General features: G+C 37.5%; 1 protein-coding gene across 2 annotated transcripts in view; it reads right to left on the bottom strand.

Annotated features, from left to right (window-relative positions):
• The window catches only part of actn3b (actinin alpha 3b), a 51,524-nt gene extending 39,386 nt beyond the window's left edge, over window positions 1-12,138 (bottom strand). For both annotated transcript variants that reach the window (XM_059354882.1, XM_059354880.1), the window contains exon 1: window positions 11,578-12,138. In XM_059354882.1, the coding sequence (XP_059210865.1) occupies window positions 11,578-11,703 (126 nt within the window). In that variant the 5' untranslated portion in view covers window positions 11,704-12,138. The remainder of the gene's footprint in view (window positions 1-11,577) is intronic.
• Between the last annotated feature and the right edge of the window lie 1,417 nt (window positions 12,139-13,555).

The raw sequence follows: 13,555 nt of genomic DNA, 5'->3' as shown, positions 1-13,555 counted from the left end.
TATATGACAGAAAAATCAATAGTTTTGATGGAAAACAACAAGAACATACTATTCTTTTAAAAGTATGATCACATGGAAAACTAGGCAACAAGGTCAAAAATATTTCTTTATGCCACTGTGACTTTCAACTGTCAGCGAGGTCATATGTAATAACCGTGATTTTCTGCTTGCGCTGCACACACACAAACGCACACACTGGGCATCGGTATCTTTCATTGTTCACTCTAATACTGCCATCACCCTCTTTCTTGTTACACAGATGAATTGACTGACTGCGTGATCGATGGTGGAGAATAAAGGTGAGTGTACAGGTTCATGGTTGACGGCAGCAGCATGCCGAGTCTTTTGTCATTTAATAAGCTCCGGACTGCGGAGACTGACACGAGAGACATAAATTGGTGTAAGTGGTTACGGAGGATTTATGAGAGTGCGGCTGGCCTGGGGAGGATGAGGAGTTGGGAGGGTGGGAGGAGGAGGAGGAGGAGGAGGAGGAGGAGGGCTGTGTCTAATTTCAGAAGGCAAGTTCTTTCTATGAAATAAGAGGCAAAACTGTCCAGGCAGATCTCGGGTCAGCTAATTCCATCTTAAGAGGAACCTTGATCGTGAGGACCTATGCGTGCAACTGTTGCTGTCTATAGTAACATGCTGCTACATTTCCCAGCATTCAATTAGCCGAAAAAGAAAGTCACTGTTACTGACCTTGTGATTCTACTTCTTCTGCCTCCCTTAGAGAACCACAAAAAGGTTATTCAATGTTCTAGCCAGATGATCTTACAACTCTGATTTAACGTAATTTAGTACCTTGTGCAAGTGAAGTGACCACGTCATTCAGGAAGGCCTCATTAGCTGCTAGCATCAAGCTATTAACACCTAAAATACGCCTGAGGCAACAACTTATTAACATATTTTGCTCAAACTATAACAGTGGCTTCTGTCATTCAGTGATTGTACAAAATGCAAAAATGTTTCAACACTATTAGCTATGAAGTGAAAACATGAAGTTACATCTCAAGGTTAGATAAAGTCAGAGATTATGGCATTCTGCTGACATTGGAGTATTTTAGCTGGAGCGACTGCAGCTTTTTCAGCTATTATAAAGTACATAATGATATCTCCATGACCTCAGTCCTATTATAAGAGACCCATCATCTCAGCAGACGTCCAACTGATGACTGTAACTTCTGCTACCTATAAATATCCTCTGCAGCCAGGACCCAACATTATGAGTTTAGTTTGTTTTTTCCCCCATAAAGATGGGTTCAGTTTGTGTCATTACTGCAGAAAAACTGACTGGTCAACATAAACTTAGCATTTGAGTCCGACACCATTAAAACCTGATGTGACATTTTGTAGCTGCTCGGCCATGTATCCTCTGTGTGTCATTTGTTACTGAGGTCACACGCTTGGCAGCTTGTGGCTTCCTGCTTCCTCATAAACAACTCTCCATTTTCAACACCAGTGCCGAGCCTACAGAATGATAGCTAAAACTGGGACAGTTGCAGCAAAAATCCAGTCTTAGATTCTTTCTTTTTATTTAAGTACGACACAGAACTATAATGGAAATCACACCACTGTCAACCAGGCAATTTTCTCCGTCTTATCCAACCTTTTATTCCATTTACAGACCCGCAGGATTGCTCTGATCGGATCAAGATGGCTGCTCTCACAGCTCATCAATCCTCATTTCTACTTTCGCCCGCTGGATTCTGACACCGCAGCTGTATCGTGTGTCTGCCCTCGCCATTACAACACTCTGAAAGAACTTGTCTGTCTTCAAACTGTGTCCCAATCCTCATAAGAATTCACCCACAAAGATCAACGGAGACACACTTTCATGCTCATAAAATACAAAAGTGTCACACATAAGCGCGCGCGCGCACACACACACACACACACACACACACACTCCTCAGCCCTTCCTACGGCCTCCCAGGGCTCCTGCGCCTGCACTAAAGCAGTTTATAGAAGCCTCCCTACATGGACACAGCTTCTGGAATAGCAACTGCTATTTGATCTGACTGCAAGTTCTCTCACCTCTCCGCTTACGTTTAACCCTCGTACACCTACTCTCCACATGTACCACACAACACAAGATACAGAGCACTGCGCTGATGAATACTATTATTTTTTGACACAATTCACTGGGGACGAAATTTGAATGTTCTGCAAAGTATAAAGAAAGATTTTGTTAAATCAATGTCCCGCTCACTAGACAGTGGACTAATGCTAACTCTATGAATGTGATTCATAAATATAATATTCTGACCAAGTATTCATGATTAAATCATTATTCAAAGATAAAGTGCCAGATAAGTTGCATAAATTGCTATGAGGGAGGAGGACTCCAAGCAGAAAATGCACAGCCAACCAATAGATACAAGGTGCTGGACAGAGAAGCATTTAAAAGACAGATGCATTTGGAACAAAAGGAGTTTGCACACTAGTTATATTCTCCCAGGAAGTTATATATGTATTGTTTTACAACCAAAGTGATGTTTCATTAGTGGTTAAATAAAATATATGTTCATGGAAGCGTTATATAGTGTGCAGACTCCATTTATCCCTGTCTTTTGCAGGAAAACTTGATCCTTCTTTTTGTCTTGCGTGTAGGTGTCAAACGATTTTTCCCCACATTGTCTTACTTTTTGTGTCCTTTAAACTCAGTACAACCTTTAAATCTTGTATGTTTTTTTTTTTGCTGTTTACAAATGTATAAACATATCAAATATTGAAATCACAAAATCCCACATTTCTTGCTTGGTGGTCCCATTTTAGCCCTCCAGAGAAGTCTCTCTGTGCTCCACCGGTCTGCTGAGTGAAAATATGCTGAGAGAACCAGAGATCAGCATGACAGGGTAACTGTTCCTGCACTGGGTTCACATGACCCTGACAGAGTGAATCATGGGAGGGAATCTAAGATGCCAAGTTGCATCTTGGGATTAGGTCCTGCAGCTTGTGCAGTGAGCACAACTCAGTGGAGCAGGTCTAATGTGGTGAATTACAAATCAGTTCTGCAATTTATTCACTAATGGTTTAAATTAAGAGAGAGAGGAGGGAAAAACGTCTCTTAGTGGTCCCTTATGCAAAATATCCCCTCCTCTTTACTTTTATAAACTTACATTAAAGTCTTGTTATTTCATCCAAACCTTACACCTGGACAAAGGCATTACATCTCAGATAAGAGAGAGCAGTATATATACACTACATCATTATGCGATTGTGTGTCTCTACTCTGCAGGGAACACATGGTAAATGCATTATCAATGGTAACGTGATTTAACTATATTCAGGTTAACCGCTTTGATGTGTATCTCAGACACATTTATAAAAAACACACTACAGTGTTTAAGGAGCCCGAAAAAGGGCTTCCATGCTGCCAAAATAAAGTTGTTACATAGTGCTACTAATATTAATTGAAATACAGGATGACATTATAAGACCTTGGGGCAAAAATGTCTCTCAATCGCTTTTTCGTAATATAACATTTATAAAAAAATTCTCCACAGGCTACGCTTACATAAAGCCATCATCCAGTGAGGAAAGAGGTGTCTGCAAAGCTACTTTCATTGCAAATCACTGCCCGTGTACGGCCCAAAAAAAAGAGCCGGTGTTTTACCATTGTCTCACAAAACATCAGGTAGTAGGTGAGGATCAATGACCCCGTCTGGCGGCTGCACTACTGGATGAGTGCAAAATGAGATTAGACAAGAATAGATTTGATTACGCAGCACCCTAAGATCTGTCCTCACCCACACAGAGGGACATTACATTAGGATGAGTGGATAAATATCCCATTACTGCATGTAACTTTATAACACTTGAATCTGGCGATGATCAGTCTTTTGGCCACTTCATTCATTTTACACCCTGTGGAATAGAAAGTAAAATTAAATAGAACTGGGTTGATGGGTTTTTTTTGGGTTTTTTTTTTTTACAGAATCTGGATGCATTAGGATTACTGTCAATCTGGAGAAATGATCGCTTAAATCAGCACAAATTCTGATGCATTAGCCACATTCGTTGGTATTATTACATAATTGACATGAGGCTGGTGATAATTAAATATTTTGACCGCGAAAAAAGAAAGGATGGTTCGACCCTGAGTCTAACTTTTTACCATGTGATTTTGACTGCCTGAGTTAATATATTCATATATAATGATGACACTCCTCCTTACAAAGTTAAGTGTGAAACTAGCAATGTATAACAGTTGAAATAACACTGGGTGACTATTTTGACACTTCTTTAGACAGAATTCAATTTAAACAGCGGAAAAGAAGAAGAATGGAGAAAACTTGGGATTTCTTCCGTGTTTATAGACGTGTATAAGCAAACACTGTGAGTCAGCTGAGCCCATAAGCTTGTTGATAGCCCCATGTAATGTAACGGGTATTTTTAGGTTATTGCTAGCATAAGCTTTGCTAGGCAGCCAGTCATTCACTTCATCAGTCAGTTAGCAGCTGAACTCTTTAACTATGTGAAACAGAAGATGACTTCAGACATAGTGCTGGATTTCTTTTGGTGTAATAAGATTTTCGATTTAATTTTTAAGGGGGCTTCAACATTATTTTCAGGCTGGGCTCCCTTAACTGACAGAGTGACAGAGCAGGGACCCCCAAACTACTGTTATTGTATGAAACTCTGTTGCGTGACTGGGCCTACAATAACATGTAAGACGGCTGTGGCTCAGTTGGTAGAGCAGTCGCCCACTGACTGGAAGGTTGGTGGTTTGATCCCCGACCATGGCAGCCAACATGCCGAAGTATCCTTGAGTAAGATACTGAACCCCAAATGGCTCCCGATGCTGCGTTCATCAGTGTGTGAATGAATTCCCAATGGTGGCAGGTGGCACCAGTGTGCCCTGGTAGCCTCGGCCACCAGTATGAATGTGTGTGTGAATGGGTGAATGAGCGCAGTCTGTAGTGTAAAGCGCTTTGGATAAAAGCGCTATATAAGTGCAGTCCATTTACCATTTACCAGACGGCCTATAGTGCCACATATAAACATGATGCACACAGTACTAAGCTGTTAAAGTAACTATTGCCTAATGCATGTCAGAGTCTCTTGTTCTAGAATAGACAAAATGATCCATTGTGGCGAACAAGAAAGCCTGTAATAATACAGCTAAACGGTCAAAATATTTCGATAATGTGTAGCCAACTACTGTGTCATTATTGATTCGGCTTGGCCGGTATTACAGTATATCTTAACTGTGTGTTTTTTTAATACCTTCGAAAATAAAGACGCTGCTTATTCAGCCTATATATTAAACTGATACAGAGTTGCTGTATTGGCAGCTGGGAAAAGCACACTGTAGAGCCAGTATAACTTATTACAGATTGAGTTTGACCAAACCAGAACTGGTGATTGTTGGAACAATGGAAAAACTAACATTAACAGAACAACGTTTCTGTCTAGTTTGAATAAACTTTGTTATAGATGACAGAACATCGAAATTAGGCTACGTTTACGTTATGACGCGTCTTCACTTTTTATTCCACGTTTAGACAAGCGTTTTCGGGAGGAAATCTGCGTGCATTAAAGTGTGTGGAATTCGATTGTATGCAGCCAGGCGGAATCACTTAAAGCGATAAGAGCATCTTTGGGCATGCAGAAGTTTTCACGCCACGCATTTTCATCAGCTACTCCTTCCACAAAGTTCTCCACCATCCACTAGATCTCCCAGGTCTCGTTCAAAGCCGTCTGGCTCGCCGCCGACCAATTGGTGCATCCAAAATTTGAGAGAGGCAATTCCAGATCCTTCTCTGTTCACTAATACTATCTGTACATATCCTGTACATTTGGTGGAAAGACTCCTGTAAGTTTATTAGAGCTGCCAGAGCAGCTTGAAGGTCCGACGCATGGAAATAATCCCACATGTTTGTTTATTTTCCTGTACTGGAGCATGTATATGACGTAAACACATACGTGACGTGAGCAGATCAGATCAGAGTTTTGCGTCTTGGCAGTGTAGACGGACACGCTACGGCGGAGCGTATTCAAGTTTTCCACTCTGGAGGGTGTTTTCAGATTTTTTTGTTTTTAAGCCACAAAAACGCTGTCACCATCTAAACGAAAGGCACTTCCGATAAAATATTTTGATGTTTTTACCCAGAAGCGTCCTCGTGTAAACGGGTGTCTTAAGCTAATCTTAGTTTGGCAGTTTAATGGGGAAAATAAGTGAATGTTTGTTAGAATATTCCCTAGCCACTCGAATTTAACTCCCAGCTGAAACAACTGCAGTGGCAAGAAAGGCGCACGTCATTTACGATATATCACGGTGATATGTCAGAAAGGTATGACCGTATGAAAAATAAAGATACGCAAAGTGATTTAGTGTACGTTAGCTAGCTCATGTGATTGCACCAGGTTTCATGGTTAGCGCTGTCATTGTCTAAATGAAATGTCTTTGATGAGAATACCGAATATCTTTGCTAACAATATGCTGGAACTGTGTTAATGTGCATTTCCAGACATATTTAAATGGAGCGGGTGTGGACCCCTTGTTGAAGACCCAGTCGTTACACAAAGAGGAAAAAAAGAGGCTAAACTACAACATACAGTGCAAGGTATTTCATGGAAGCACTGTGTACCAGTCTACATTTATAAACTAGAATTCTGTCTTGTTCAGCATTACAGATGTTCTTGTAAGTGCAGTCGTTTGAAGTGAGAGTTAATCTTTAAACAGCTATTGATCCCCCTTAAAAACATAACTACTTTTGCATGAGCAAGACCTCTGTAAGCTGCCAGCGCTGCATCTGAGCGAGGCGGACATCAATAAGCTTTGGGAGTTCATGGAAACATCTACTTCTGGCCTGTTGGCTGACTCAAACTGACAACGCAGCCCTTCTTATTTCTAGGATTAGAGTTACTTTGGGGAAAGAATATCGCCAAGACAAGATGCAGCGAAATATCATCACTGTGTCCTTTCGTATCTCATTCCATCTGACACCGTTTGCTAGATGCAATATCTAACACGATTTTTGCCAACGCCTATTAAATAAAATTCCTGGTCCAAAAGAAGCCATGAATCATTTTGATAGCAATCTACAAGAGCTGCTTAATGATAAATATAAACCAATGTGTCAAGACGTACAATTCACACAGGCACATATGGACTGGACACACACACCCAAGAAAGCACACACTATTTCTAATGTCCAGTATCAAATTCGGCATCACTGTGTGTTGACAAACACTTTACAACTGCGTCAAGTGATGAGCGGCTTTTTCCACTGAAATCTTAAAGGATAGGGGAGGGAACAGGTGGTGCGGCAGATTTCCTTTCATATTCATTACATTGCAAAATGATGCACTGGCTATATTTATGGGCTGATATCACCTCCTTAAGCTAGATTTTACATGCCGAGAAGAGCAATGGAGTACGATGACCTACTCCCCCGGGAGGTGGAGAGGTGAAGACTAAAGAGAGGGGCATGCTTGGCTGTGCGAGGTTTTTCAAGGCCTATTATATCGTCTTACATTCAAAAGATTAACAGGTGCATGAGACAAGAAAAGAGCGTCTCCTCTTATAGACAAAAGGAAATTGAATTAACAAAAGATAGAAAAAGAAAGAAAACTTGCAAAGGGATTTTTTTTTCAAGAATGGTGGCAAGAGGAAGTATTCGACCTGCCTGGAGAAAAGACAAGAGATGAAGGCAGGGAGGGAGGGGCAAGCTGAAGCCGAGCAAGTTGAAAAGTATTTTTAGGAAGATGTTTATTTGTAGGTCTGTGAAACCAACCCGGGGTGTATATCTACCAGCCTTGCCATCTCTCTCTCTCTTTCTGTTACCATCTGTTGAGGTCTCTCAGCCTGTCACAGTGCTCCGGCTCTATAGGTGGGGGACATTTTAGCACTGACGGAATAAATCTGCAGATTCACTGCAAAGTAACATCTGAACGTGCTGTAATGCACCACAACTAGGTGTTATTGGATTAGGTTAGATATAATGAGATTAGATTAAATTAGGTGAGATTACATTAGATTATCCCTGTGGGGAAAATGTCTTGCGGCACGAGGAGCACAAAAATAGAATACAGGAAAAGAAAACGAATATAAACTTAACATACAATATCAGTCTTATTGTCTTTACTGCTGACATTTAACCAGTTAACGGTTGGACATTTTTATAAGGAGCGTGTAAATCATATTAAATTAGCATTTCTACGAAGAATGGCATTTTTTAAGCTTAATTTTTGCTTATTTACTTGCTCAAAGACTGTACAAAACACATATTTGTGCCGGTATCAGACTCTTACCCAACATTAAAAAGAAACAGCACTGGCGAGTCACAAAAAAATACATATATACATTTCCACATTTCTGAAAAACTTAAAAAAGACCAAAAAATGGTATTTGTCCACTAAATCAGCCAATAAAAGATGGTAGCATAAGAGGAAGTCAATATACATCTGAAATATCCCATTATTGTATATAAAAAGCTTGTTTTTAATTTAATATACCATTCAAATGTTTGTATGTTAATAGTTTGACTGTCTTGTTGGGTTAAAGTCACAACTTTTACTTTAAGTGTGCCATACCATATTTTTTGTGTATTTCTTTAGAAAATATTGAAATGTCTAAAAAAATGATGCTGCTATGGTCAGTTATCCTGTTCATCTTATTTTCTTTATCTTTGCTCTATAATTTTGGATGTAATGCAAAAGTCTAAAATGTAAAAATGATGATCACATAAAGTGTAGGTGTGGGTTAGGATAATTAATCCATACAACCAATAACTGTTCAACTGTATGAAACAAAAAATACTAGAAATGTGACAATAAACTGCATTGGAGTTGCAGAACTCTCTTGCCTAAAATCCTATAAATGGTGGAAGAAGTACTCAGATCTTTTTCTTGTGTAACTATAGAAATATCATAGTCTAAAAACACAATATGACTTAAGTACAGAAATATCATCTGGGAAATGAACTTCAATGTACTAGTATCAAAACTAAAATATCTGATTAAGCAGAATGGATCCTTATAAAAGTATAACATGAGCTCCTTAAATTATTATGAAAAGTTTTATTTTGTTTTGATTACTAACGAATAGAGTATTAAAGTGTTACAGTTTGTTAGTATTGAGCCCATTATAGATACCTTATATACTACTGGGTAGATTGATGTTGTGGTACTGTATTATAACTATATGACAAAAGCAGAATATGTGTTATTATTGGAAAAGTAACTATATGTGACAAAAAGTTCAATATTTACAGCTGATATTAGGTGGAGGAAGTACAAAGTATCATGTAACAGAAATACTAGTTACGTTACTTGAGTTACATTCCACCAGCAATTACTATCGGTAGAAGCCTTAATATCAAATAATAAAGTTATAACTTAATGGTACTTATAAACTACAAGAAAGTATCTACCTGAAAACTATTTTCAGCTTGATATCCGATGTTTCTGCGGTGAAGTAGGACCGAAACTGACCACTTCTTTGAAAATGGTTATCCAACATGGCGGCGAAACAAACGTCTGAACTACCGTTAAGCTAGCAAACTGGGAATATGTTTCGATTTAACCGGAAAAAAATATCGGCGGCAGGACGATTAATGTGTCAGGTGAACATTTAAACAGGTTATAAAACTGTTTTAACCTTTATGGGTGTTTTTTAAATCCCAGTTTAGCTGCGCCAGCCGTCACCTGTGTTATCTTTTAGCTCAGACTGCTAATTAAACGCACCTGTTAACGTTCAATGTCGCTTAGCAACAACTTCCCGGCTAAAAAAAAAAAGCCTATTTTATGAATTTTTTCCCCCCACTTTTATTTACAAACTAATTTAATATTTAACAAGCTTAATTCTGTATTCATTTTAAAATACAGATTTGTTGTGTAAAAAGTGAATATAAATTATTACTAATAAGTATGAACGTACTTATGTGGCCTTAGAAGCGACTAGTTTAGTATGGCTGACAGCTTCCAGTTAAAAAATAAAAGCCTATTTTCATGAATATTTAGGTTGTTTCTTTTACTTAGGCCTATATTTACAACCTTAATAAATATTTTACAAGCCAAATTAAGTATCAATTGTAAAATGTAGATTTTTGTTTGGGTAAAATTGTTCATTTAAATGAATACTATTAAATATAGACCTATTCATCTCCGTCTTAAATGGAGGAAATAAAGTTAAAGATTTCAATGTAAAAAAGAAAAATTCCTATGTGATTGTTATACTAATATATATCATAAAGATAGATTATATTAACACTAATACACTACTGTAAAAGCAGGATTTTACTGTGTTTGGATGGTGAGTTGGTTGAGTTGACTGCAGTTAATAAATATTTTCGATTATAGATTTATCTGGTGATTTTATTATTGTTTTTATTTATTATTGTTATTTATATTATTATTAATATATGTTTGTTTGTTTTTACTTATTTTACAATGTATTAAATATTTAACAAGTGAAATTAAGTATCAATTTTACATGCAGATTTTTATTTGTGCTAATTTTAATTATTACTATTAATTACTTATAAACATAGACCTACTTATATCTGCCTAAAATAGCTGGAAAACTGAGTTAAATCAAAATGACTGAAGGTAAGTTTCTCTCTCTCCCTTCAGTTCACCCCCATTAAGAGGTTAACCTATTTGTGCTGTAAAACTATATTTAGTCTGATAATGAAAAATGACACAACGTTTGTTCTGACAAGTACTTAACAGTAGGCCTATAACTTTGAAAAGATTAGATCACACAAAAAAATCACACTTTTATCAAAAATCAGGATTGTTTTTTTTTTAAATGAGGAAAATGTTACACAGTGTGTATTAAATATTTACATATTAAACGAGGGTATTTTTTTTTTACAATGAATGTGTGCATATATTTGATATGAAGCTTTTTATGAGTTTATAGATACCAAATACTTAATTGTACTGATGTACAGTTATTTTCTTATCATACTATATTTAGTCTTTGGGCACATGGGATTGCTGCATTTTCAGTTAATACAATGAAATATGTATATATATGTTTTTTTTGTTTTTGTTTTTAAACAGCAGTCACATGTGCCCAAAGACTTAATACTGTATGCAAAGAAAACTTACTTTACAGTTAAAGGGTTTGTCAGATTTGGTAAATTTCTCCACATTTGTGCTTATATAACCCCAGGGAACACTTCCTCCAATTTTTTAAAAATGCAATTAGTTGTGTGCTCAACCTGCTCCAGGTTGGATTAAAGTTGTTAAAACCCTGAAACTTGTCTGTATTTTATGATTCAAATGTAGGCGAAAGCCTGGGGAGGGTGGTATTATATTTAGACAGTCTTCGCAAGGCAATCGGGGGTAACTGAAAGACAACACTGAGAAAGTTCCACGGCCTAAAATATCTGCCCACACAGCTTCCAGCAGGACTGAAGTGCCAGGTGCGAGGACAGCTCAGGCGCAGATGCCCAGTTTCATGTTGGACTGTTTTAGACTATGCACAAGGATGAGGCCAGTGATGATTGAAAAAAAAATACAATTTGTCATGTTAAAATGCATAAAAAGTCACTCATTCACAGTGTGAGGGCATGGCTCAGTCTGTGCGTAATTACGCACGGTGGCACAAGCGTAACGTACCTTTCTCTGCTGCTTCTCCCAGGCAGGGTCCAGCAGCAGATCCCTGTCCCAGTCGTCCTCTTGGGTCATGTACTGCTCTTCATGGGTGATGATATAGGAGTTGCTGTATGTCTCGACAGCTGTCATGGTTGCCTCCTCTGTTAGGACTTCACGTCCCCCTCAGCTTATAGTAAGAAAAAAATTAATCAGCAATAGACGACGCCGTGAGGGCAAGAACCACCTTGAGACGAGAGGTCTCGCTTTCGGGGGGGAGAGATAGTAAGGGGCTGCAGACAGAGACCAGACTCCACTGGTGCGAGGTGCCTGTGCGGAGGTGGTGCTCCCACTACCAGAAAACCCTGCTGGCCCGGTGCTCCTTTCCTGGTCAAAAGTGGCACACGTGACCGCACCCCAATAAGTATGGGAACTGACAGCTCTGGTATCAGGTTCTGACCCTAAAAAGGTTTAAAAGGCGGGCTAGTGTCCTGCGGGAAGAGCTAAATGGTCTGTGAGTGGCGTGGAGGGATGTCAATCACGCCCCCTCGGCCCAGAGAGGTTTTTATGGCCTGTGCAATGCACCTGTTGCTGTTAGTGACACTCAACGGCAAAGCCAGGCCTCTGTAGTTTCAGTCTACCTCTCCCACAGAACAGGCTCAAAGAAATGAATCTCAAAGTATCATAATAAAAAAAATCATAATATAATATAACATTATATGACCATAAAACCTCAGAAAAGGGAAGCAAATTAAGGAATAAAATAACTGGACATAATGAAATGAATCAGATGGGTTTTTTTTTTTTTTTTTTCAATTTTACCCCCAACATAATATTTAACAGTGGTGGAGGAAGTATCCAGATCCTTTACTTAAGTAAAAGTTTATTTTATTTTTGCTGTAATTGTTAATACTTTTTTGTATTTCTACTTGTTTATATTGTAAATTGTTAATACTTTATTATATTTTTTACTTGTTTATTTGCTTAAATTTCCTGTTTATACTACTACTATTTATTGTTTTTTGCTATTCACTTTGCTGCTGTAACTCTTGAAATTTCCCTGTAGTGGTACTAATCGTAAATCGTTATGTCAATCTTACTAAGTACTGATATGACATTGTAAAATTTTCATTATTACATGTAAACCTTCTGCATTAAACATGGAATTTAAGTAAAAGTATGGAGGAAAATATACTTTAAGTATTAAAAGTAAAAGAACTCAATGCAGAAAAGAGTCCAATGTGACTGTTATACTAATATATATATATATATATATATATATATAATATCATATCAATAATTATATTATGATATTAACACTTATACACAGCTGTAAAAGCAGGATTTTACTGTAGCTGGATGGTGAGTTGGTTGAGCTTATTTTTCATTAGTTTATAAAGGACTGCAGCTAATGATTATTTTTGATTATAGATTTATCTGCTGAATATCTGTTTATTCATTATTTCTTCATTTATCTGTTTTTGTTTTTTTGTAAAATTGTGAGAAAAGTGAGAAATACAGGCGGCCATACCTGGAGCTCACTTACCAGGAGTTGAAAGTGGCACCGTGACAATGTCTGTTTTGACCAACAAAAAGTCAAAACCTCAAATTTCTTACATTTCTTGCAATATTTCCCTTTGAGACATAGTGGAGTAGAAGTTGAAGTAGTATTAGAAGAAAAGGGTCAAATACTTTCTTAATATATAATTGTCTTATAGTTACATTACAGTGAATTCTATGTAAAAATAAAAAGTAAAAATCATATTGCATGAATGTAAAATTAAGGCAACTTCCTGTTTTCTTAGTAAGTTGCCAAACACTTACCATCACATTAAAGGAAAAAAGCATTAGTTGTTCCACAGGTTTATATATATATATATATATATATATATATATACTGAATTTTTTAAAGAAATTAACTGTAAAATAACTTGATTTTTTTACTGCAAGTGTTTGGGTACTTTGCTGCCAGGCTTTTTACTAATGTTTTTTAACGATTTCTTTT

Source organism: Centropristis striata, chromosome 17 (assembly GCF_030273125.1).
Source record: "Centropristis striata isolate RG_2023a ecotype Rhode Island chromosome 17, C.striata_1.0, whole genome shotgun sequence".
NCBI classification, from domain to species: Eukaryota; Metazoa; Chordata; class Actinopteri; order Perciformes; family Serranidae; genus Centropristis; species Centropristis striata.
The sequence above is the reverse complement of the archived record's forward strand: the minus strand, read 5'-3'. Positions and strand labels throughout refer to the sequence as shown.